General features: G+C 44.2%; 2 protein-coding genes and 1 long non-coding RNA gene across 6 annotated transcripts; 2 read left to right on the top strand and 1 right to left on the bottom strand.

Moving 5' to 3' along the window:
- Positions 1 to 4,047: 4,047 nt before the first annotated feature.
- Positions 4,048 to 8,905, top strand: si:ch211-195b13.1 (STKc_SGK domain-containing protein). The gene is made up of 13 exons (XM_047384703.1): positions 4,048 to 4,270; positions 4,656 to 4,731; positions 5,300 to 5,363; positions 5,444 to 5,484; positions 5,582 to 5,639; positions 5,735 to 5,818; positions 5,901 to 6,032; positions 6,109 to 6,221; positions 6,319 to 6,442; positions 6,528 to 6,623; positions 6,715 to 6,870; positions 6,957 to 7,046; positions 7,403 to 8,905. The coding sequence occupies exons 1-13, from the start codon at positions 4,201 to 4,203 to the stop codon at positions 7,565 to 7,567; spliced, it is 1,269 nt and encodes a 422-aa protein (XP_047240659.1). The 5' UTR covers positions 4,048 to 4,200; the 3' UTR covers positions 7,568 to 8,905.
- LOC124879881 lies at positions 8,893 to 11,720 on the bottom strand. Its single transcript, XR_007041150.1, has 2 exons — positions 11,633 to 11,720; positions 8,893 to 10,043 (listed from the first exon to the last, which is right to left on the bottom strand). It is a non-coding gene; the product is annotated as an uncharacterized LOC124879881 (long non-coding RNA).
- eya3 (EYA transcriptional coactivator and phosphatase 3) lies at positions 11,681 to 23,725 on the top strand. 4 transcript variants are annotated; one of them, XM_047384700.1, is made up of 19 exons: positions 11,681 to 11,817; positions 14,809 to 14,904; positions 15,488 to 15,537; positions 15,619 to 15,713; positions 16,066 to 16,146; positions 16,231 to 16,282; positions 17,355 to 17,464; positions 17,611 to 17,748; positions 17,829 to 17,914; positions 18,573 to 18,750; positions 19,690 to 19,844; positions 19,944 to 20,027; positions 20,116 to 20,205; positions 20,396 to 20,454; positions 20,553 to 20,716; positions 20,846 to 20,960; positions 21,091 to 21,212; positions 21,295 to 21,395; positions 22,174 to 23,725. In XM_047384700.1, the coding sequence occupies exons 2-19, from the start codon at positions 14,881 to 14,883 to the stop codon at positions 22,252 to 22,254; spliced, it is 1,785 nt and encodes a 594-aa protein (XP_047240656.1). In that variant the 5' UTR covers positions 11,681 to 11,817; positions 14,809 to 14,880; the 3' UTR covers positions 22,255 to 23,725. The 4 variants fall into 4 exon arrangements, with proteins under 4 accessions (XP_047240656.1, XP_047240655.1, XP_047240658.1 ...); XM_047384699.1 differs by lacking the exon at positions 11,681 to 11,817 and adding an exon at positions 11,882 to 12,557; XM_047384701.1 differs by lacking the exon at positions 11,681 to 11,817 and adding an exon at positions 12,640 to 14,727.
- Positions 23,726 to 25,468: the final 1,743 nt, after the last annotated feature.

Genomic DNA, 25,468 nt, shown 5'->3' with positions numbered 1-25,468 from the left:
CAAGCATAGTTCTGTCCATTATGGTCAAACATCTCTACTTTGGTCCCATCTGCCCAGAGGACATTGTCCCAGAAGTCTTGTTCTTCATTTTTCCTTCAACCCTTCCATGCAGCCAGACTGGTTTGGTGTTTTTCTAACCATCATGTCATGAACTTTAACCTGCTAATCTGCTGTTCCTCTCAAACCCTGTGGAAGCATCAGAGATGATTTGCATTCATTGCTTCTACTGTATATTTTGGGTGTATTGTCTGCTATATAAATAATGACACATTATGCTTTGTTGACTAGTAGCTACATTGTTTCACTTGAAGACCTCTGAGCTAGAGATCATTCTCATGATGTTCTAGAATTGAACGTGAGTCCTGATTTAGATGCAGAGAATCAACTCCTTCCTTTCATCCTTATTTTTATGTGATTAATTAAGCACACAAGCTGCTATTTAATCTCCGGGGGAGAATAAAATAACTAAAATGGCATCTCATCTGTTGCTTCATCAGCAGGTCAGAGGAACCGAGGAGAGATTTTATCTGTGATCTGTTTTCAAGCCAGAGATGATGATGATGATGACTGTGTAGGTGTGAAATACAAACCATCAGAGTTGATTATCAGGTTTGTGATTTAATTAGAGCTCATCATTAGCCTGCAGCTATCCTGTCAGTTGGCCACGGACTGGTTGGTCTGCATGACTCATCAATTCATCCTTCTGCTGCCACCAACTCACCCATCGGACTGCGAGCAGATTGGTGGTTTTCCAAAGCATCTTTGCAAAGCTAATTTAGCTCAGCCCAAACCAAGACAAATTACATCTAAAGTCTGAACCACCGAGCAAACCAGAGTAAATCCACAAATTTATTGCCCAAAAGAGAAAAGCCGTAAAATTTCTACCAAACCAGAAAATCATAGAAATAATTGCTACATCAGCATCATCTCTTCACTCTGGGCGCTCAGGTTCTAAGAAAAATCTGACTTCAGGGACCAGAACTTCCATAAGAGAGAAACAGTTTGATTGTTTGGAGGTCAGATGAATCCCTGTACTGTCTGAATTAAATCAGATAAAACTAGTTATTTAGGTTACAGAAAAATCATTAAAACCTTTAAAAAGATCTGTGCTACTTTTTCTAAAATAACAAATATTTTGGTTTAGGTTTAGGGTTTTGTATTTTATTTTTATTTATATTTTTATCTATTCCTTTTCATTGTGTTTTTTAGTATTATTTCATATAATTATTATGTGTTATCTGAATTTTTTCTGTCACTTTCTCATTCTTTATTTTACTGTTTCATTTGATTTGCATAAAATTATATTTCATTGTATTATATTGTAGTTTTTTTGTTTTATTTAATTTCTTTCATTTTACTCAATTTTGAATTGCTTAATTTAATTTAATAGTTTTTTCAGTTTACAGAATATTCAAATTTACAAAAAAGATTTGTTTAAATCTGAGCTTAAAAAACTTCCACAGATACTTTAACTTTGCTCCTGTTTGACCTTGACTACTTTAAAATATTTTTTTTATTTAGTTTATCTTATTTTGACCCTTGGCATGGGGTTCAGAAAAAGGATCTATCTGGTTAGAACCACAATGGGATTATTCTGCTGATTCAGCAGGACTTCATTGGTCTTTACAATGTTTCTCCTTCTGGAAGAAATTAAGAGATTTTTCCCTCTAAATGTAATAACCACAGCACAGATAGGTTCACCTGGTGATTCTGGTACCAAACTCTGATGTTCTGGTCCCATTTTAGTTCACAAGAACCATACCAGTCAGATTTAACTTAGCTTTCAGTCTGGACAAGCACCAGTGAATCCGATCCATGCAGAGAGGCAGGTGGTTCCTGTTTGTAACCATGACTGCGCTGCCCTGAATGAAGGAAACTGTTAGTGAAGGTAATAATGACAAGTTACTGAGATAAACTCATTCATGTTCTGTGCAGGTTAACTTCAGAGGAAAACATGAATAATTCACTTAAAAACCACCTGAACAGAACCTAGGAGAGGAGTCAAACTCATGCCATCAGATCCACTGAGAGCTGTCCAGTTTAACCAGTTCTGCTGCTGATTCTGCACCATTATCCTGTTTGTTTGAGCCACAGAAGACTTCCTCTTTTTGCTCAGAACCAAGAAAAGATGCTGAGAAGTCTCACTTCCTCTAAATGAGGTATGACTGTCATGTGTGAAATAAGAACTGAAATTTCCTTCTGATCCGTCTCAGCTGAATGAATCTGAACAGCTGACCCGAAGAACACCTCAGAGTAGTAAAAATAGCTCTGCCCAGTCAGTCACATTTTAAACAAGAACCTGACAGAAGGATGATTTACTCTGCTGTGTTTGTTCTTATGTATAATTACACCTGAGGAGGTGTGAATAGGCAACAACAGGATTTGTTGTGGTTCCTCTGAATTCTGAAGCCTAGAGTTGAACTGTGTCATATGGGTTAAAAACCCAAACTTCAAAGTCTCACTTTAGAGCAAAAACATTTGAAAATAAACAACATTTGGTGTGAGATGAACCACAGCTTCATACAGCATAAATGTTGGATACAGTTTGGAAAAAGGCAAACAAAAGAAAAACATTTAATTTGACTTTTATTTCTGCCGAGAAGAAATCCAAAATATTTCGTTTTTACTCGTCATCTTGTTTTAGTTTTTAATATCCATCCGTTCCTGAATTTCCTGATTCTAAAAATGTCCTCTTGAAGTTTTCCTAGATTTCAATGTTCCCATTGTTTCCCCCAACACTAACAGTCATTCATTAAAGATCCCAAAACATGAAGGCGATATTTTGCAAGGTGTCCATCAGTATGGGGTCGTCTCCAACACCTTCTATCAAGAACAGCTCAGTCCAGCAGCTGTACCCCCCTCTTCCTCAGCCAGGCCGTTGGAGTGTGGTTTTCTATTGTTCTGATGAAAAATAATGGATATATCTGGAGAAGGCAGCAGATGATGCTTTAAAATCTCTGCTAGAATTTTCTGCATCAATGCTGTATCACAGAAGAGGAAATGATCCAAGCCCATACCATGATACAAGCTCCTACCATCACAGAGCCTGACCGCAGGGAGTGGTTGCTGACAACAGACTGGATGCTCCTTTTCCAACAAACATCTGGAAAACTAATCCATCTGATCCACTTTCCACTGCATGATGGTCCATCCCAGAGAAGTTGACTCCTCTTCTGAGGTTCTCCAAGGTATTCCCTGCTCCACGAGGTTCTATCAGCTGGCTATAGATGGTGGTTCTGGGATGCAGAACCATCTGAGGAATCAGAAATTCCTCCAGATTCATTGATGGTTTCATGATGTTCTGCTCTGCAGAGGAAGAAATACGGAGCCCCTTTCCAATCAGATATTTTTTTTGCATCATTTAGATTAGAGAAGATGTTGCCATCTGAAATGCATATTAACAGATGAAATGAAGCGGATGGATCCATTTTTGTAATATTTAATTGAGATTCTGGGCTGAGACTGAGACTGTTTCCACACATGAGGCTTTCATATTTGGGGATCTTGGCTGTGCTCTCCTCTGTTGTCCTGCAGCAGGATCATCGTCTGCATTATGGCACAGTTATGTAATCTGGAAGGTTAGTGGAGCACATCACCACCAGCTGGACCAACCGCTGCAGGAGCTTTGACCAACATGATGTCATATTTTTTCTTTGAATTTATGTAACTGTTAGTTCAGACTCAGCTTCACAAGCTGCTCTGTCAGAGACCTGCCAGTTATCAACCTGAGGAGCAGATCTCTGGATCTTTCATTAATCTCATGGTTTCGTAAGGGTTTGGTATCAGTGGCTGCAGATTTTGGAGGCAGATGTTGGTGACACAGATTTCCAGAACATGTTGGTGCAGACTGAAGGGATGGAGGAGAGGAGGGGGAGACAGAGAGCCCTTTCGTCCTCCTCCTCTTTATCTTCGTCATCCCCCCCACGCAAAGCGGTATTGCTGCAGCGGAATCCCGTGACGTCAGGGCCCCGGTCTTGTTGCTGTGGCTACCTGTGACGCAAACGTGGGCGTGCCCTGCGAACACCACGTGCCCCGTATAAAACAAGCGCGCTTCGGACCGCGCAGGAGCAGTCTCGGCGCATCTTCAGAAGAGTGCAGCTGGTCTAACGGGATCATTGTGTAGGTGGATTTGAATTGTTCGTGTTTGGAAGTTTTTCTTCCTTTTTTCTGTTCAAACTGGCTTCCAGCTGCGCGCTCAACATGGCCGTGACAGAGGCTGGATGTGACCTGACTTACTGCAAGATGCGGGGGATCGTTGCGGTTCTCACCGGTGAGCCTCAGAATAACCTTTATTCTAACACCTGTCCCTGCGCGGCTGGTACCAACACACAATCTGCCTCTTTTTATGTAAAGATTTAACAACACGTTATGGATCCAGCCTGAACAGAGACACGTTTAGATCAGTTCTCACGGAAATTGGGTTTAAATTTAAATAGTGGAACTTTGCGCATGCGCTGTAAGGATCTCTTGACGGGCTGAATGGAAAATGCCACCCGGGTCTGTGTGAATGGAAACCCGACTGGTTGCGTAACAAATGAACCCGCAGCTTTGCATAAATCTTTAGCAATAACACAACAGTTCACCGCAGAGGAACATATTCAGATTACAGTTCGGATGGTTCTTATTGAGACTGACCAATTTTATTTTCTCTACAGCTTTTATCAAGGAGAGGAAAATGGGTCTGAATGACTTCATCCAGAAGCTGGTGTCCACACCGCACATCTGCCAGCAGTGAGTATCTCTGCTCGCACCTTTACCTGGGACCTTTAGGGTAAAATGGGTCTAGAATCGCCCATATTCGCCCTGGTGGCTTCCTGCCCCTACTGGCTGCAGTGTTTATTTCTGATCATTAGCCCATTCATGAGCAGTGCGCACAGACCAATCCAATCATCCCCTGCGTTTGGCAGAGCATTCAGGTAATCTGCTCTCCAAGAAGTAAGAATAGCCAGAGCTGCTCCCACGGCGTAATCACCTCTCAACAAATCCCTCATGTTCCTGTTGGAGGATGAATCTGGAATTGGATTATTCCATTAATTCACGGCTCGGTTCGTCACACCGCGCAGAGATCCGGCTCTGGTCTGGTGCGTGGAAATTCTAATATCTGACCCCCGCACAGTATCTGCGTGCGGGAGAAGGACATCCCACAGCTGCTTTAAGCCTTTTCTCAGACGGGTTAGACTGCTGAGCGCAGAGTTCACCTGTCTGCAGCCACAGAGGTCACCGCCCTGATCCCGAACCTGCAGAGATCACTTGATCCTGCCCACAGACACGTTATAACAATCAATCTGTTCTCCTGCAGCTCTGAGGTGAACAACTTCCTGAAGATTGATGAGAATCAGAATGAAGCTGAAGATGGAAGTCCAGTAAGTTAATTTCTCTTTCACCTTTGTATTTTAAATGTAATTATGCGCCGGGCTTCTAAGTTTTTCCTCCTAATTTTCAGATGTACCTACATTCTCGGACTTCCTTGGCAGAGGACACTCAGTGAGTCTCTCTTTATTTCCAGCTCAACCTTTAGGAACTGTAACCACATCCTTGTAAAACAAGTGGTGATATTGTTCTGTCTTGTTCTCTGTTTCAGGATCAAGCCTTGTGATTTTGACTACCTTAAAATCATTGGCAAAGGCAGCTTTGGAAAGGTGAGTCTGTGCTCATGTTTGCTCTCCAGTCTGCTGGCAAATGTCATCCCTGCTTCGTTGTTTCTGATGTATTTCCTTGATATGTTTCTGTTCAGGTTCTGCTGGCTCGACACAGGGAGACCACCAACTACTACGCTGTGAAGGTGCTGCAGAAGAAGATGATCCTGAAGAAGAAAGAGGTCAGTCTCTCAAAGAGTTTTTCCAGCTGTTTGTAATTCCCAATAAACACAGACACTAACGGATCCTCTTACTGCTCTGCAGCAAAAGCACATCATGGCTGAGCGCAGCGTGCTGATGAAGAACATTAAGCATCCCTTCCTGGTGGGGCTGCACTACAGCTTCCAGACTACTGACAAACTCTACTTTGTGCTGGACTATGTGAACGGAGGCGAGGTGAGTTTCTGCTCTGGAAACTGCCGCAGACCTGGAATCAGTTTGATCCAGATGCTCACATGTTTGTCCTCCACAGCTCTTCTACCACCTGCAGAGGGAACGCATCTTCCTGGAGCCCAGAGCAAGGTTCTACGCTGCTGAAATCGCAAGTGCACTTGGATACCTTCACGCTCTGCACATCGTGTACAGGTAAGGGCCGTTCATGCAGCGCCCTCTAGTGGACAATTGGGAGATGACTCAAGGGGAATGTGAGTTTAATTCCTCCCTTGTCTTTGATTTCCTTCAGAGACCTGAAGCCTGAGAACATCCTGCTAGACTCGCAAGGCCACATTGTCCTGACAGACTTTGGACTCTGTAAGGAAGGCCTTGAACCCAACGGAACCACCTCGACATTCTGTGGAACGCCTGAGGTAAATTTAATTACAGAAATTGGGAAGAAAAATGAGAAAACACAGAGTATCAGCTTGTTTTTGATGATTTGTGATGTCTTAACAGTATCTGGCTCCTGAGGTTCTGCAGAAGCAGGCATATGACCGGACCGTGGACTGGTGGTGCCTGGGGTCGGTGCTCTACGAGATGCTTTATGGACTTGTGAGTGTCACATTGTGTTCTGTTTAGTGATGGTCTTCTTTCTGCTCCTATGTGATGAACGCAGTTTGATCTCGCTCTTTTTCTCCCTCAGCCTCCTTTCTACAGCCGCAACACGGCAGAGATGTACAACAACATCCTGCATAAGGCTCCGGTGCTGAAACCAAACGTGTCCAACTCCGGCAGGGAGCTGCTGGAGGGGCTCCTGCAGAAGGAGCGCTCCGAGAGGCTGGGAGCCAAGGATGACTTTGTAAGTTTGTGAATATTAAACTCTCATGCAGGCCTGCAGCACTCATCAGCATTCGAGGTGCTCATAATGTTTGTCTTCTCCTGCAGCTTGAACTGAAGTATCACTCCTTCTTCTCTCCAATCAACTGGGAAGACCTGATGGCCAAGAAGATCACCCCTCCATTCGCTCCCTCCGTGGTACGTTCAAACCAAACTCAGTGCGGCTTTTATTATTCAAACACAGCCCAGCTTTCCAAGCATGAACAGTACCAGGAGACAGTAATAGAACCTTCTGATTTGTGTCCAAGAAATTGTCAGTTTTGGACTAGAACTGGTTCTGACATCAGGCTGTGGTCTGACTGGGTTTTCCAGAAAACAGTTTTAGTTTTAGGCGTGTTCAAACATCTAGAGCCCAGAAGATGGTTCTGGAACAGAACTCAGGTTCTGTTGGGTGGTTCTGGGACAGCTTTATGTTAAACAGCTAAATGTTGAGCCGTGAATGATTGAGTCGATCCTCATATTCAGATTCTGACTGCATGTGCTCTCTGTTCCAGTCTGGTCCCACTGACCTGCGGCACTTCGACCCAGAGTTCACCCACCTTCCAGTGTCATCCTCCCTGTGCAGCGACACGGTGATGGTGACGAGTAGCGTCAAGGAAGCGGCCGGAGCCTTTCCGGGCTTTTCTTACGGACCCCCGTTGGACCACTCCTTCATGTGACTGAAGGCGCCTCCGCACTCCGTTCTGGGAGTGGACGGGAAATGAGGGTCAGTCAGTAACTAAACAGCTCTGATACCAACTCATAAGCAGATGCGGTAGAAGGACTCGTGATGCAGCACCGCCGGGCCCAATTACCCGACCCAACCATTCCAAACAAAGCATGTGCCAAGTGTGGAAGTCCTTCAAGATGTGAAACATCTGTACACCGGGTCTGGAACGGCTGCTGGAGATGTGTGGTGTGAAGTGCCTGATGTTGGAGAGCGAGTCCGGGGCCTGGCAGCATTAGCCAGTCTAATAAAAAACCATGAAGCCTGCTTCAGTGGTTTGGACCTCAGAGGTTATGCCTTCATTCGGACCATTTTCATTTTATTTATCCTTTAAAAGTTCATGTTTTTATCCGGAAGCTGATTGCACTTGAGGAAAAGTGGGTCAAAGAGAAACTGAACTGCTTCGGATCAGAAAAGTCCAAATGTTTTTTTTTTCTAATATCTCCAGGTCACACCAGGAAACGATGGAGTTCTAATCCAACTTACTTTCTGGGACCAAACAGAACACTTTAACACAAATGCTTCCTTTGACCCGTTTGTCCTGAACCTGAAACATACTGTGTAGGAAACCTGCATATGTTACAAACACTGTTTACTTTGAAGAAAGTCCTGCTTAGATCAGAAATGACTTGCAGCTTTTCTTATATATCTTTATATTAATAGAGAATATTTCCAGTTTTGGTTGGAAAACTGTGGTCAGTCACTGTTGAGCTGATATCTGCTATTATGGAGGACTTCTCTCAGTACTGTATATCCATCCCATTAAATCAAAGTGCTTGCTGTTTTCCTGCAAACACACCTTAGAGTCTTTAATTCTTTGTATTTATGCATCATGTAGAGCAGAACTGTAAATGTCTTGTGCCTGATTGATGTTTGCAACATATCTCCTTTCCCCTGAAACCTTTTAGACCTTTTTTAGTTTTAAAGAAGTGCTTCATTACGATGGACAGGAACCGCTGGGCAGAGCAGGTGACGGCTCGGTGTTGCGTCCAGCTTGCATCGCGCCCCGGTTCTGGAAAGTGCAATAAAATGTTCCCACAGAACATCTTCTGATCACGAGTATGAAAGATTGTTTCTGATTTAATTAGAGCATCATCTCGAGCAGTAAATGTTCATGAAATGAAAACACAAGACAATACACAGTTGTGGATCAAGTTCTTTCATATGTGGAAGCTGTTTTTTCTGTGTATTTATTTTCATGTCACGGTGTAAAGCAGATAATTTACACGACGAACTGAAACACTGAGCTAAGATCTGTGTCAGAAATGCTAAATAAAATCTATAAAACTCATCGTGAGCTGAGTGTTGATTTAATTCCACAGAAGAAACGTTCTCATCAATCCAGACTGAATGATGATGAACATCATGTCTTTCAGTTTCACATGTGATGAGGCAAGAACACAAAATCACATGAGCAAACATCAAACAATGAGACATTACACATTCAATTACAAAAAACTAAACCAAAACAGAGAGACAGCGATGGAAAAACACAGGAGTCCACACATTGATCCAGCAGCCTGTTGAACCTTCTCCAGCATCTTGTAGAACATCCTTCAGCAACAGTGAGTTTATGACTGCTCTTTTCAGTCTCTCACATTGTTGACTGTGGACCTCAGTTTTTTGAGGTTCTTGCTCAGCTCTCTGAAGGTCTCACCACAGCATTTCAACCAGACAAATGTCTGGACTTTGACTGGACCATTGCAGAACCTTGATTCTTATCTTTTTCAGCCATTCGGTTGTAGATTTCTGTTTGGATCATTGTCCTGTATGGCCCAGTTTGGACCAAGCTTCACCTGGTGGACAGATGTCTCATCTGTCTCTAGAATACTTTGGTCCAAACTCTCCAGGTTGGACTAATGCGAGTACTAGTGTCTTCTTGTTCCTGAGTGATGTGAGGATGCAGCAGGAGATGATAGATGGAAAAGAGCTTTGTCTGCAGTATTTAAGGTGTTGCTTCAGTTTTAAGAAGAAGGATTGGAGCTGAAATTTAAAACTCTGGATGTACTGCTCTATGTTCCAACCCTCACTTATGGTTCAGTGATATGATTCATGGCTGCAAGAACCAGATCCTGGATACAAGCAGCTGAAATGAGCTTCTTCTGGCCAGGCTCTGCCTTAGAGATAAGATGAGGAGCACCATCACTGAAGCAGAGCTTGAGGTAGAGCTGCTGTTCCTTCAGATCAGAAGAGGTCATCTGAGTTGGTCCATCTGATCAGGATGCTTCCTGGACTTCTGCAGGTTATACTGGCACATCCTATCGTGATGCTGTTAGGGAGAGCAAGGTCCGGGTGTGTTTTCTTCATTGATAAATTGAAGGATGTGAGAATCTACCAATTCACAGCCAAGGTCTTCTCAAAATACTTTACGAGACCAGCATGTCTGATTCATATCAAATCAATGGTTCATGCCCATCCGGAGAAAACATCTGGTGATAATGAAGAGGAAGCATGTTTAATAAAAAGAAATCACCAACAGAACCAGAACTCAACTGGCTGAGAGAACGCGAAAGAGGGACAGAAACAGAAGCACGGAACCAGGAGAACGTTCTACAAAAAGAAAACAAAGGGAACACAAGATGATTGGAGCAAACTGACAGACTATTGAATAAATCTGTGTAATAAAGAATATAAAAGGACATGTCCAAGCAGCCATATTGTTGTTGTTTCTTAACCGTGTCCTGTCTGGCATATTAGCGCTCAGAATTGTTGTCTGAGTGCATAGAAGAAACCCAACAGATTTACTTTCACAAGTGGAGCATTACAGCTAGCGCTTTAAAGCTCTGCTTGATATTTATAAAATAAACTTCATTAGAAACTGCTTTGGGTTTATTTCAATTGTTACGAATACGGACACCGAAAAAAAGAATTGAGGAGAGAAAGAAGGATGAAGAGAATACAAGATAACACCGTGCTTGCTTCTACGCCTGCAGAAACATTCATATTACCAGCTTTTTTACCAAAAAGTGCAAGGTACTTATCAATGGAAGACGTATTTACTGGTAACTCCGGCTCAAAATAGAACATTTGTGTATCTGTTAACACTTGAATTTAACCCATATTGTTTTTAGAGAGCAGAAGCTTTCTCCTTCAACTCTTCCGAGCAGCCATACTGGTTTATTGTTTTTCTAACTGTCCTGTCATGACCTTTAACCAGCTAATTTATGCCTGTTTCAGAGGAAATGTTTTCCTGTCGGGAGTAACCTTTCTCTCTGTAGAATGATGAGCTTCACATTAATGTACTAATGTTTTCTAAACCTTCAACTACTGATTCACTAAATATTAGTGAAACAGGATCTGGATCCCAACTACTAGCACTGTCTTTAAATAAAACAGGGGTGACAGCCCACACTTGCTTATCCGGCGGCCTGAGTGGTCCACTGTAAGCCTTCCAGGTGTTACGTTGATTCGCGTTTCCCCATCAGATACCTGATGGATCTCCACACCCTGTCAGATACCATCTTACGGGGTTTATAGTACATTTATAGGACCTTTATAGGACCATATAGGATCACAACAGTATAGATATCTGTAGTCTAACTCTCTCTCTCTATCTATCTATCTATCTATCTATCTATCTATCTATCTATCTATCTATCTATCTATCTATCTATCTATCTATCTATCTATCTATCTATCTATCTATCTATCTATCTATCTATCTATCTATCTATCTATCTATAAAATGATGATATATTAGCTTATCTAATAACAACACACTAGCTCAACAAATGTAGATCGACTTCTCTGAAACACGATGTTTGAGCTTTCAGGGTTACCGTAGTTCCCCTGTGGCGCGAACACAGCGCGACGGTTCCGAGCCTGCAACAAGCACGCGCCTTTTTTGCCGCGTGAGCGGCAAGGAGACGCTGGGGAAACCGTATCTGATGGGGAAACGCGAATCGACGTAACACCCGTTTGATGAGCAACAGCAGTTGCTTCCCTCTGGCAGGATTTAAACTTTAACCGTCCCTACCACCGTCCTCTGTAGCAGCAGCTCTGGCCTCTTTCCTCTCACCTGTCATCTCTCATCGCGCCAACTGCGCCTGTGAAATCAGCCTTCTGCGCCTGCGCCGTAGGTACTTCTTCCTGCCAGAAAGTGTTCCCTAACAACAGACAAAGCTTTCCTGCGTGGATTCCCGGGAAGAGTCTGGAAAAAGGCGCTCCTGGATCCACCCCCACCCCCCACCCCCCCCTTTCATGGTAAGGCCGGGCTGGGGGCTGTGGTGTTCGGGTAGGGTACTGTCTAAGAGCTGGGGGGTTGTTTGCTGCTCTGGGACGAAGAAGCTTTTACACGATGCCTGCTGGGACCGACTAACCTCTGGAACAGAAAACTTTCTTACCCTGGTTGCGCTAAGATCAGTCAGTGGTTGCGTCTGAATTATTCCCGAACTATGAATTAAGGGAACAGCAGCTAATGCCGCGGTCTAAATCAGTCAGGAAGAGTTTGAAGGGAAGTTAGCCTCTGCTTGTTAACGTTGGGACTATGCGTCCCCAACGTTGGGACTATGCGTCCCCGTTGTTCGGCGCAGGCTAACACCTGGTACAGTCAGTTGTCCGTGTCAGTGAGTTGTTCCGGTCCAGTTCCATCGGTCTGTCGGGGAAAGTGTTTGTTTGTTTGTTTGTTTGTTTTTTTAACGAACTGCTTCCTTCCAGGAACTAACAGAGTTCATGTTTTCAGATTGCACTAACTGGAGTCGGCGGCGTGTATTTGCTGGAATCAGCTGTCTAATAGCAGACTCTTTTTACCCGTGGCTAGGTAAACACAGACGGCTCCGGAGCGGAAACAGGTTCATCTGCCAGCCCTCAGTCTAGAAGGACTTACTGGGCAGAGGGTGCCCAAGACCTCCAGATCTACTATCCTGCAACGTTTCGATGCATCCCTGCTCCGACACACCTGAATCGAAGGGCTGAACTCCCACATTCAGTTCCACAGAGGCCTGGTAACGAGTCATTCATTAGGTTCAGGTGTATAGGAGAAGAGATGCATATAGAAACTGCAGGCGAGTAGCTCTCCAGGACTTGATTTGGACACCACACCCCTGGTCTAAATGCAACCGAAACACTCCAGCAGGACACAAAACAGTCCATTTTGTGTGTTCATGCACACTCTTCGCTCAACACCCTGAAAAAATTGACTGATTTGAACACTAATCCCTATCAGAGACCTGCACGTCTTGCAGATCTGTGATGGGATATAAATGGTTCAATTTACAAAAAGATGATAAGCCATAACTCAAACACACAGTGTGGTCCAATCAAACTGAGTTTGGTGTTGATCTATGCATCTACTGAGCTTCACTCTTCATGCTTCAGTCACTACCTGATAATACCTCCACTCCTAATCCACCATTTATAACCCCTGAGTGTTTTTGTGACACTGATACAGCGGATCTATATTTACCCAGATTGTTTTTAGTTATTTTTCATAAAAACAAGATTATTAAAAGCAATCATAAGACATCTATTAAAACAACCTGGCTGAATAATCCACCCACCTCTCAGGCAGAGACAGGATCCACCCTAAATAGGTCTTTATCACAGGGCTTCAGAGAGACACACAGGAGAGAGAGCCTTACACACAGATACTGATGAGTGCCCAATTATCCTAAAAACCGACTGTGGAAGGAAGCTGGAGTACCCAGAGAGAACACGCTTGCATGAGGCCAGGATTTGAACCCAGGACCTTCGTACTGTGCTAACAGTGCTAACATTTGCACCACAGGGCAACCTCACTGTGTCAGAAATCATTGTTAGCCATAGTAGAATGAGGTTTTGCTCTCCTTAAAGTACGTCCACACAGACAGACTGACTACCCATATCATGCTGTTGGTCTGGAGCTGTTTGAGCAACATTTGACGGCCTACCTTTAGGATGGATGGATGATGCATTCTCAGGCCAGTTCAATACAAGTGTTAATTTTAGCCATTTCAGTTAAAACGTCCCTAATCAGACAGCACATTAACATGCAGTGGCACTCTAGAAGATTCTGTAAACCCGCTTGCCCTTGCATGGTTGTGGTGGGGGTGGCCGTGACTGACAACAAATTCGTTAAATAACGAATTTTACTTTTCACCAGTCCTGATGAAAGCCGCTGTTATGTCCACTCCTTGGAAGACGGGCAACTCCCTTGAATGATTCCCCTGGTGAATCATTTTTCCCACTATTGAGTGATGGTCTTCAAATACTGCAATCACATTAGTGGTTCCAGTAAGCCCTCACCTTGCTTAAGTTTCTCTCTTTGCCATCATCACCACAATCCAGTCAGTCCCTTGAGTTTGCAACATTGCACAAATTATCCAGCTCTGCTTTCCATCCATCCACCTTCTGCTTATCTGAGATGTTTCTTGGAGGTAACATTCCAGGTGAAAACACAGACAAGTTCTGCTCTGCAGCTGAGCTGTTTGGGATTTTTAATGATGAGTTATTATTTTTTTGTGGCAAAGAGTTTTGACTCATTTAGCCTCACCCCCTCAGTCATGCTCAGGTTCTGTTTGTGAACTTGTTGCTTCAGTTTCTTAAACCCAGGTGGAGTTTTTAAAGTTTTATTGGGTTAATTTGTCTTTTCTGGCTTCCTTTCCTTTCCAATGTCATACTTTTTTGGTTCACTTATATAAATCTTGCATAAGCTCCTTTATTGTGCTTGAGTGGCGTGAACAAATTCACATGGCAGGTTTCTCAGTCAGAACGTGCACAGTAAGGAGCAGCCCGACACATCGATGTGGTTTTAAATTAGCCGTCTGACCCACTTTCTCCCTGCGTCTGCATTATATCAGTTAGATAAACGCTCCATCTCTCCAGCTGTGGCTGCTGGACAAATCGAGGTTAGATCTTATCTCCCTCGAGGCATCTATTGATATGGCAGCTTGCACCTGAGCACATAATGCTTGGGAGAAGATGTTTTCTCTAAATGTTGGTTAGGCCTCATGTAAGGTGGCCCGCATCCCTAATCCAGAGATAAACGCAGTGATGGAGATAATGGTCAATGTCAGGTCCACACGTGCCTCACCTGCAGGTCTCGTGCTGGAGATTAGACCAAGGCACCCCATTTCCTCGATTGCAGCTTCCCCCCTGCTGATCCACCCGCGATAGGAAGACTGGGGGGGTTCATCAGTGGGTATTTATGGCACGAGAGGAGGGGAGAGGAGCCTACTTAAAGCTTTTCCTCACAGCTCCCGTGTTTGTGTGAAGCAGGGTCCTGACCGGCGGTCCGACTGCAGAGCGTAGGCTGAACGTGGAGACGTGCTGGCTCGCCCCGCTGCAGAGATGGACGACTCGCAGGAGCTTCCGGTGAGTTCAGTCCCTCTGCAGATACCTCTGAGCTTCCCCTGCTTCATTTAAACCGAGCGATGGGTCTACAGGAGGTGCTGTTTCATTTAATGCACATTAAAACAAGGTATAACTCTACTGTTAAATATGTGGATATATATATATATATTTTAGGCCATTATTGTTGTGTTAGTATTCTTGTTCTTGTAAAATCGATTTCTATTCTTTTAAACTGGCATGAATGGTTTGCTGTTTATCTTCAAATAGTCCAAATGTTTCTGTGCTTTTTGCAGCAGATCTATTGAACCATCTGCTACCTGCTCCTTCATTCGGTCACTGGTTTTATTCTGCAGATTTAATGAGACGATTTACCAGCTAAACACGTTGAATTTGTTTTAAATATCTTGAATAAATTCGAAAACGGCAAATAATCACTTTTTTCCAGTTAATCAGAGCAACAAAATGAACAAAATCCTAGCTGTCAGAAAAAAAACACTACATGTTTCTTTTTATTTCTGTTACAAGAGCTGTTATAATAGTGTCACCGAATAGTGATGAGAAGCAGTTTGCTTCAGTTCGATCAGGTCAGTTTGTTTGTCTGCAGGCGAAGAAGGCAAAGATCGAGACAGACGGTGAACAGGAGACTGAGCAGAGGTTTGTTTATATCTCAGTTCTCATCAGATTATTACTGAATTATTTGTATCCATAAAACAGATCTTGTTTTTCTGTTCTCAGTAACTTAAGTGCAGATGGGACCCCAGCTGTTGTTCTGGCTTCATCACAAAAGGACGGCTCTTACTCTGCTCTGTCTACAGCCCAGCTTGATGCAGGTGAGCAGGACCAGAACCTCTGGAAAAGATCTAGCCATTATTCCTTTCAGTTTTCCTTCCTTTGATCATCTAAATTTGTTTTAATTTTGATCTTCTTGAGTTTCTCCTTGGACTTCGCTTTTCACTCGCTTTCAGCCTAGCTCTTTTATGAGATCAAGAAATCCAGCATCATGTGCAGTTTTTTACTGGAAAACCAAAGAGGTCTAACGAGCTTTCTGCAGCAGATGATTAACATGTGTCACTTCGGGTAGAAGCAGAAAACATCTTGAGGCAGGAGCTGAGAGATGCTCCATCAGCGCTCGCAGAGTTTCGACCTTCGACAGAGCTGACCTCCAGATGTTTTTGTCTGCAGGTGAACAGGAGCAGGCGAGCAGCAGCAGAGGAGAACCAGACCAACTGATCAGCGATGCTGTGAACTCGTACTCACATGCAGGTACAGACACAGACGCTGCAGGTTTTCTCTGAAGAATCTCCAGATCCAAGACTAAACAAAAAATCCGAAACTTCTGTTTTCCAGATGCCGACGCAGCCCAATCTGACTACACCCAGCAGGTTTATCAGGAGGCAAAGTGAGTATCTCAGGAGTAGAGCTTTCTGATGGAGCTGTAACTTTACATGAACTGACTCACCTCTGAAAGCTCAGTGAGATGATTCAGGGTTCTTTGCACATAAAGCAGAGCAGTCTCTCCTTCTGCATCCGTCTTCCTGCTTCACTCAGCAGCAAGTTTTCTATAACAGGTTTGGTGCCTCGAAGGTCACGCTATTTTCTCCTGGTTTTTACGTTTTTAAACCACGCCCTGTTTTCATGTGCATGCTTTGCAAAATTGTATTACAATCCGTTCACATTATTTTGATGATTGGAACAACAGACCGGAACAAAGGAGAACAAAGATGTGGAGATGAATATTACAGTTGGAGTAAATCCTGAATACAAATTATGGATGCACGATATATCAGCATGAACATCTGTATCGGCCAGTGTTAGCTATTTTAACATAACTGTATCAGTCCAAAGAGTAAAACTGGGCTGAAAATTCAGGTCACTACTAGCTCTGTCACAATAAATGTCCCTTTGTTTCTCCTGGGTTCACATACAAAGCCTTAACTCATTGCTCAAACAGCCACATTTTGTCTGTGGATCTATGAGAAGATGGTGACCAAGTGATTCGTTCAAGAAAAAGCTCCTGTGTGATCCTTCGTTCCAGAGACTAATCAGAATCTGCCGATTCCATCGGAGGGGCGCTTGTTACCCAGAGTAGCCCTTTCGTAAAGAAATCCTTTAGAAAACAAACTTGTTTTTTTTTTTTTTTTTCTTTTGTTACTAATCTAGTAGATAATAAACCACAGGTAATAAAATACATACATAAAATGTTCTCAAACTGCACCATTGAACCAAGTTTATTTCAGATGTTTTGGGTCAGGCTTTCCTTCTAACTGAGCTTTAGGACTCAAAATCAGACTCGGTTTTAGTCACTCTTTAGTATGGTGGACATATCATGAACATCATGGGTCCATTCTGCAACTTTGAAAAACTTTGTATGTGTTAAAACTGATGACTGACCCATGTCTAACCAACACTGTTTAAATCAGTCACTTCCTTGCTCGTTAGGTCAAAGTTAACCCCACCTCCTACTCTTCCAGCCCTGCAGTGACGTCCTACACCAGCCAGGTGGCGTTCCCTCCTCTGGCCCAGTCCACCGTGTACTCGTCCTTCCCTCAGAGTGGACAGACCTACGGCCTCCCACCCTTCGGTTAGTCCCCCCCTTTACACCCTCAGCATCACGTTTCCGAGCTTTCGCTCTGCTTTTACACCGACCTGCAACACGTTTACCTCCAGCTCCTCCTCTGTTAACTACCTCTCTGATCTTCGGCTTCCATTGCTCTCCTCTATCTTCAGGTGCTCTGTGGCCAGGTATTAAAACTGAGACAGGGCTGCCTGAGGCGCCCTCCACTGGCCAGCCTGGGTTCCTAAGCTTCAGCACGGCATACACCTCCACCCAGCCAGGCCAGCTGCACTACTCTTACCCGAGCCAAGGCAAGCTGCAGCCTCCCTGCGCCTCACTGCCTGCACGCACACACACTCAAGTTTAACTTGATCTTTATTTGTGTCTGCAGGCTCCAGCTTCACCACATCCAGCGTGTACTCCAACATCCCCTCAGCTACAGCCATCAGCACCGCCTCTGCAGCTGCTGGACCGCAGGTAAGGAGTAGTACAACTGCTGGATATTGACTTATGGTCAGAACCAGTACAGATTCAAGCAAACATTCATGTGGCATCTTTGACTCCATCCCTCTTCAGTAACATCTCCTTCCATAGCATCCCTGTAGAAAAACTGCAAACATCAACAGTAAATGTTGGATTTGGACCCAAACATCAGAACCAAAATGATTGTAAATCTGACTGAGTTGCAGGTGCCTTTCATTATAAACTGCTCTGCATCCAGAACCGGAGTTCTGTTGGATGTGCAGGTTTTTATATACAGCAGATAGCCAGCTGGTGGCGCAGTTGGCTTTTAAATTAATTGTAAACTTTCACACTCGGAGTCAAGCGTTTGTCTCTGAGTGTGAAGATAACTCAGAGAAGCAGCATTTTTCCTGTTAGGTTCCTCATTATGTGCAGATCAGAAGATGGGCTTCCCAAACCTGAACCTTGGACCATGATGCAGGTCGAACTGGTCAAGATTATCTTCATCTTATTTCAGGTGTAACAAACCCAAAGAGTCGCCCTGAGCAGAACTGCAGTCAGAAGGGTCTCTTCAGAACCTGGTCTTAGAACTGGTTTGCAGGTGGAGACTTGGGATCCAGTTGGGTGTTCCTCTCATCCTTCTCATGTTAATCTGTTCCTTTCCTTCCTTCAGGATTTCAGCAGCTACAGCTCTCTGGGACAGACCCAGTTCTCGCAGTACTACCAACTTCCTCCCAATTACACGCCTGCCGGTCTGACCAGCAGCGATGAACACAGCGCCGGGGCCGGTGTCGCCGGATATTCAGCGGTGAAGTCTGAAGAGGCTGCCCCAGCCGGACTGCCCCCCAGAGGTAGTTCACCTTCCAGTCTTTACGTAAAAGTTCTGTAGATCTTTGCTGCTCGGGTTTTATGGTGTTTAGCACCTTGTTCTGCTGCCTGAAGGCCTCTGCTGTTTGCAGCCTATGCTGTGCAACGCATCACAGGCAGTGAAGGAACAGGGACCGGGTTATAAAAGGAGAGGAAAGTTCTGGTTACACTAGGGTACTGTTTCACTTTCAGCTCCTGATGTTTGCATATCTTTGATTCAGAGCAGCAGAGAGAGGCTGGGTTTCTTAGCTGAAAGTCGGGTTCTGTTCTGATCTGGTTTATGATGCCCTGTTCTTCTGTTATGCTGATGATACAGAGCTTGATTAATTTATAACACCTCAGGAAGCAAATCTGCTACTATGGTTCCAAGCTTGTCTAGAAGACAAGTAGTCCTGAATGCTCTGCATCACACTGAGGTTCATCTTCGTCCCTCTGAAACTCATGGAGTCCATTTCTACCTTAATTCCTCCACCAGATGGTTCTTGGCCTGCATGACATCAGCAACACGTGTAGTTGTTGAATATTGCAACCCATATTTTCCTGTTTATTCCTAAGTGCTTCAGTAGAAAAAAACTGGACTTGTTCCTTGAAGACGTGTTGCCTTTCATCCACAAGGCCTCTTCAGAAGAAGTCCACTTACAAATACAGCTGAGCTGAGGTTAGAATAAGTTAAATGGGTCAGAACTGAAGGGTTTTTTGTACATGCAGTGTACAGTGCTTTTTCTCTGTTAAACTAAAAACTGATACAGGGCGATGCTGAGCCTTAAGGCTTGACAAACACCGATCCATCCTGGTGCTGGGTGTAACTCCAGGTGAGGAACAAATGATCCTGGTGCACTGGTGTTGGAGCTCATGTGTAAAACGACACAGATGAAGCTGGATTATAAGACACTGATGTCACAGCTATCTCTGTTCTGTATCAGATGCGTCCCCACCTGAGAACCTCCCAGCAGCTGCAGCCCTTCCCACAGGTGGAGCCAGAGATCAGGAGGAGGCAGGTCGAAGGAACTCTGTGGGAAAGTCTAAAGGCAAGGCCAAGAAGTCGGAAAGCTCCTCGCCTGCCGGCAGTGATCTGGAGGTAAGCGTGCAGCAGAACCTGCTGCAGGTGAATTTAAATGCAGGAGACAACAATGTGTTCCGAGTCACATGGACCAATTCTTTGGTCCAACTCTTGTAGCGCATCTTTCTGTGGGATCTGGATGAGACCATCATCATCTTCCACTCTCTGCTCACCGGCACTTACGCGCAGAAGTTCGGCAAGGTTAGGTTCTGCACCGAGGGACAAAGTTTCTGCCTAAAATCAGGATATTACATACTTTGCTTTCTGGTTCTGTGCCGTGTTCGTTTAGGACCCGGCGACGATGTTGAACCTCGGGCTGCAGATGGAGGAGCTGATCTTTGAGCTGGCAGACACTCATCTTTTCTTCAACGACCTGGAGGTACAGTGAGACTGACACTGCAGCTGAAGCTTCGTAACATCAAGTACCTTCAGATAATTTATCAGAACCTGCTTTGCATTTCTACTCGCCAGTTACTTCTGCTCTGTCCAATAAAATCCATCCCAGTTGGGTTCTAATTCAAAGAGTTTCAACCCAATAAGCAGAACATATTTCTTGTGTTTTCTTTAAGGAATGTGATCAGGTCCATATCGAGGATGTGGCGTCTGATGATAATGGGCAGGACCTGAGGTCGGCTCCATCAACCTGAACCATCTAAACATCAGCCTGGTTTTACTCTGAGATTGTTCTGGTGTCTGAAGTTATGTCGTCTTTTTCTGCCATCTCAGTAACTACAACTTCTTGGCCGATGGCTTCAGTGGTTCCAGCGGTGGAGGAGCAGCAGCAGGAGCCACCACAGGGGTCCAGGGTGGGGTGGAGTGGATGCGTAAACTGGCCTTCCGGTACCGCCGGCTAAAAGAGATCTACAACAGCTACAAAGGGAATGTGGGGGGTGAGTTTGGATCACAGAAAACTTGACAGGAACTCTACAGAAATAGAGTTCTTCAGACTGGAGAGAGAAGATCTTTGGGAATAACAGAATTTGGGATTTCCTGTTCTCCCGACACGTGTTGTTCTGCAGGTCTGCTGAACCCCATAAAGAGAGAACTGCTTCTACGGCTTCAATCTGAGATCGAGAACGTCACGGACTCGTGGCTCACCACAGCTCTGAAGTCTCTGCTACTCATCCAGTCCAGGTTGGACCCAGAAGCACTAATATGTAGTTCACCTTATACTGAAAAGCCGACAGCCCTGTTTAGTTCTGGTTCTGTTCTGGTTTCAGCTGATGACTCTGATTAAACAGAGATGTGTTTTTGTGTGTGACAGAGGGAAGTGCATGAACGTGTTGGTCACCACCACTCAGCTGGTTCCGGCTCTGGCCAAAGTTCTGCTGTACGGCCTGGGAGACATCTTCCCCATTGAGAACATCTACAGCGCCACAAAGATCGGTGAGTATGAAGGTCCTGGGTCCAGTCGGCTCAGCAGCTGCAGGTGAGGTTCACCTGGGCTGATGTTTCCATCTCCCCTCAGGGAAGGAGAGCTGCTTCGAGAGGATCGTCTCTCGCTTTGGGAAGAAGGTGACGTACGTGGTGATCGGTGACGGTCGAGATGAGGAGTTTGCAGCCAAGCAGGTATGATAGGAAGTTCCCATGATTTTCTACACCAGCTTCATGGAAAGCTGGAATGTCTACAATCAGGAAAAACACAATTCCATAAACACAGCTTCACACAGTTTGGAATTTGATTTAAGGATTTTCCAGGTCTGGATATCTATGGAAAAGGGACAGTGTGCAGAATAGTATTAGATTTCAGCACTTTGTTCCCTTTGCCATCTTCTGAATGTTTCATCTGCTCTTCATCAACCCATCCATCTTCCATATTTAAATCCTAACCTCTGGAAAAATATCAGCTGTAAATTCTTAGGAAACTTTAATTTGGCCAAAATAAATGGAAAAGCCCTACAAAGAGTAAATTGGGTCAAAGGAAAATATGCTAATCAACTACCAACGTTATGAGAAGAATCAAATGTGAATTTAGGAACCTGTTCTCCTCCAGCGCCATCATATTCCAGAACTGCAACTTACCTGGAGAGCCCAGAATTTCCTGGTAGAAGTACCACTGAACAAGACACATAAACCGATACATCAAAACTGGGCCAAGAAATTTCTGAGGACAAATTCTTGAAAGGTTTTTTGGACTGATGAGATAAGGGAGAACCTTGATGGACCAGATGGATGGGTCAGTCGCTGGATCAGTAACTGGCACAGAGCTCCACTTAGACTCAGACGCCAGTAGGGTGGAGGTGGGGGTACCCAGAAGAACTGCTGCATGTTTTTATTTTCAGCAGGTCAGGTTATTGTAACAGTGTCTTCTCTGGTCTCTGTTTTAATCGTGCTGTTTCCTCTGCAGCACAACATGCCTTTCTGGAGGATCTCCACTCACGGCGACCTCGTCTCCCTCCATCAGGCGCTGGAACTGGACTTCTTGTAAAGGAGTCGCTGCTGGATGTGGTGCACCAAAAGAAACTGACTCATGCACCTGTCGGCCACGTACGGAGGCGGAGTCTAGGTTGACTCCGCCCTCTACGGCAGCTAAACTCCCCACCGCTCAGACAGACACCCAGCTTACTCCTCTTGTTTGATGTTCTCATCCTCCAGAGAACTTCATGTCTCCATCTGGAATCAAAAACTCATGAAAACGTCCGGTGGGTTCGTTTTGTTTGTTTGAACCCAGAAATACTTTTGATGAACTTCTGGATTGTTCAGTGTCACTGTCAGTTAAAATATTGTAATCCAGACCAGATCAAACATCTCTGTGTGTGTGTGTGTGTGTGTGTGTGTGTGTGTGTGTGTGTGTGTGTGTGTGTGTGTGTGTGAGATCTGTGGTTTCATGCTGACGATCACACACACTGAGCTGGTTCCAGTCCTTCTGCATGCAAACATTTTTCCAGCCAAGATTTTCCTGCTATGATTCCTACGATAACACGATCCGATCCACACAGAACACAGACGATGACCACTCAGGAAGTTCCAGTCCTGTCTTTTAAGACTCTAATCCCAAAGAAAATTCCTAAAACTCCTTGTAACCATGTGGATGACTTTCAGCTTCATCCTGGAATGTCAGGAATTGAAAGTCCGGATCCTGAAGCTCAACAGTCCGGCACGTTTAACGTCCGCTTTTATTCAGCGCAGCAGAACTTCATCAGAACTCCAGATGGGCTGAAACTGTCACAATGATAACCAGAACCAGTAACTGTCTTTTTCTGGAAGAACGATTAAAGGTCCGGGTTCTGGTGTTAAATGACGGAGCGTTTCTTGGAGGCTCTGCAGGTCAGGAGTTTATCAGTGAGCCTCGGTTCTGATGGAGACTGAAATCTGGATCAGAACAACGGGAGGTTTCCTCTGCATGCTGTGGAATGCGAGGAACGCTGCAGACGTTGGACCTGAAAGCCGACTGAATGTCCCGAACCGGATTTCCACACATGCGGTTGGAGCTTTAGGAATGTGGGCCTGTGGTGTAGTTTGTGACTGTGCTTATTTATATGCTGTGCCTTTAACCTTCGTCTCTCGTGTATCTGGTATCCAGTGTTCTTTTTTAACTCCATATATATTCAAGATGCCTTTGATTAGATTCTAGGTTTCATGTTCTATCTGCACTGTGATCCAAAGGTCTCCATCCACCCCTCACATCCAGCACCGTCCCAAACATGGTTCCTGTGTTCGAGTAAAGTGTGTTCATGTTTCAGCTTGTTTCATCTCACCAGACGCTACTTTGGACCGGAGCTTTTTAGTTGCTGTGACAATCACAGGTCAGATCACTGCGGAGAAAGGCTGCAGGAAAACTGCTGCAAGAAAAACATGGACAAAAGTCTCAAATATCCAGTTCTGGAGAACTTCTGAAGACACTTCAAAATATTTTCTCACAGATGACTGGCAGACAGAAATAAAAGCGATTAATTACTGTTTTTGTATGTTTTTGCCTCAGTTTGATATTGAAACTGATGTCAGAACATTTGGACATCTCCTGTAACATGGTCCAAACGTAGATGATCCAGTCAACCTGTGCTGAAACATGACATCAGAAGACCGTCGGTCACTGATTGGGTCACCGTTTACACTGTTGCATATTATAATAACTAATATCTTCAACCACTAAGTTGTATACGGGGCTTATTGTGCAAACGACCACCGTAACAAGCTAGCGTTTGCAATTCATGGCATATCCCAGGAGAGAAATAGAAAATCTGGTATAAAAGCAAATACTGGAGGCAAGAACACAGCTCTAGATACAGAGACTATGCTTGGAGAACTTAAATCATACCTAATCTAGAAAACTCCTTGCAAATCAACTGAAAATTAAAGAAAAGGAAACAGTTTCCACTGTTACTGAGCTCGGCATCAATCAACCAATGATCCTAAAGACATTAAGATTTTCAGAAATCTTTCATCAAATAAAACGTGATCTCCCTGACTCAGAAGTTTCCCAAATTAAATGAGCGATGGACACAACCTGAATCAGTTACCTTCTCGTGCACACAGGTTCTACAGAGTCCTGCTAACGACCTGATTATGGGATTCAGGTGTGTTGAACCTTGGACACGTTTGAAGGTTGCAGGATATGGTGCGGTCTGGAGTTTGGCATCTGCTCCAACATCAACAGTGCTCTGGGCAGAGTTCCAGGTTCTGATGGTTTCCCTGCAGAGTTGATTCTCATTATTTTCTTGTGCTATTTTCAACCCTATTCTTAAGCTTGATAAAGTTCTTACTCTACCACTCAGTTACACCCAGAACTGCTTAAAAATGCACATCTTAAGATCCTTCGCTGGTCACCAGGATTAAAAAACTTAACTCCTCATAGTGTCTCCTGATCAGGCTGGATCCATTCAAAATCTGTTTAGTATCAGACTCTTTAATTGGAAACCTCACAAATATAAAATGGTTGAATCGTTTCAGATGCAGAAAAGGCTTTTGAACGGGCGAATTAGAAACTTCTATGTGCTTTAAAAAGATTGGTATTAGAAATATATCCAATCATTTCATCAACAAGGAGCTTTTTAAAGTACTGGAAAAGGAACTTTACAGCTTCAGGGGTTAAAATCATAAATCTAGAACCTAGAATTCGATAGATTTTATTTACCTTTATACATTTTAGCCAAAATGGTCCATGTCTGGAGTGATTTCTTTTTGTTTCTGATCTCCTGGTTGGAGGCTGGAGGCATACAGGTTCTAGACACAGTGACATCTAGTGGGTGTCTAGCATCAGCAGGTCTGTATAATTTCTACAGCATTTACCTTGATTTGCCACAGTTTGGGTGTCTACTTCTTTCCAGTGATCTGAGCTGCCATACTTCAAGTATAAAAATATTGCTCCAATACCAGGAAGTCCATATTAGATTTTCTGAGGCACCTGGGCTTACTGTCACTTAGACTCGCTGCAAACAAACAGGAATTGTGGGAGTTGGTGTTAGATGTAGGAGTAACCAGACTGTCAGAGTAATGACTGGTCATCACGTTGGACGACATCCAGGTTGGATTGTGACATGCTAGTGATCCAACTCTCACTTCAATGCACTGACATTTTGTTTGTTCGCACATGTGACATGTTGCACTGTACTCTTCAACCTTAGCCTGACCCTAAAGAAGGTTCCAGTGTTGTGGAAGACTTCCTGTCTTGTTCCGGTACCAAAGAAAACTCACCCATCACT

The sequence above is a fragment of the Girardinichthys multiradiatus genome, chromosome 13, assembly GCF_021462225.1.
Source record: "Girardinichthys multiradiatus isolate DD_20200921_A chromosome 13, DD_fGirMul_XY1, whole genome shotgun sequence".
NCBI lineage: Eukaryota > Metazoa > Chordata > Actinopteri > Cyprinodontiformes > Goodeidae > Girardinichthys > Girardinichthys multiradiatus.
This window is presented reverse-complemented; position numbering and strand designations above follow the sequence as displayed.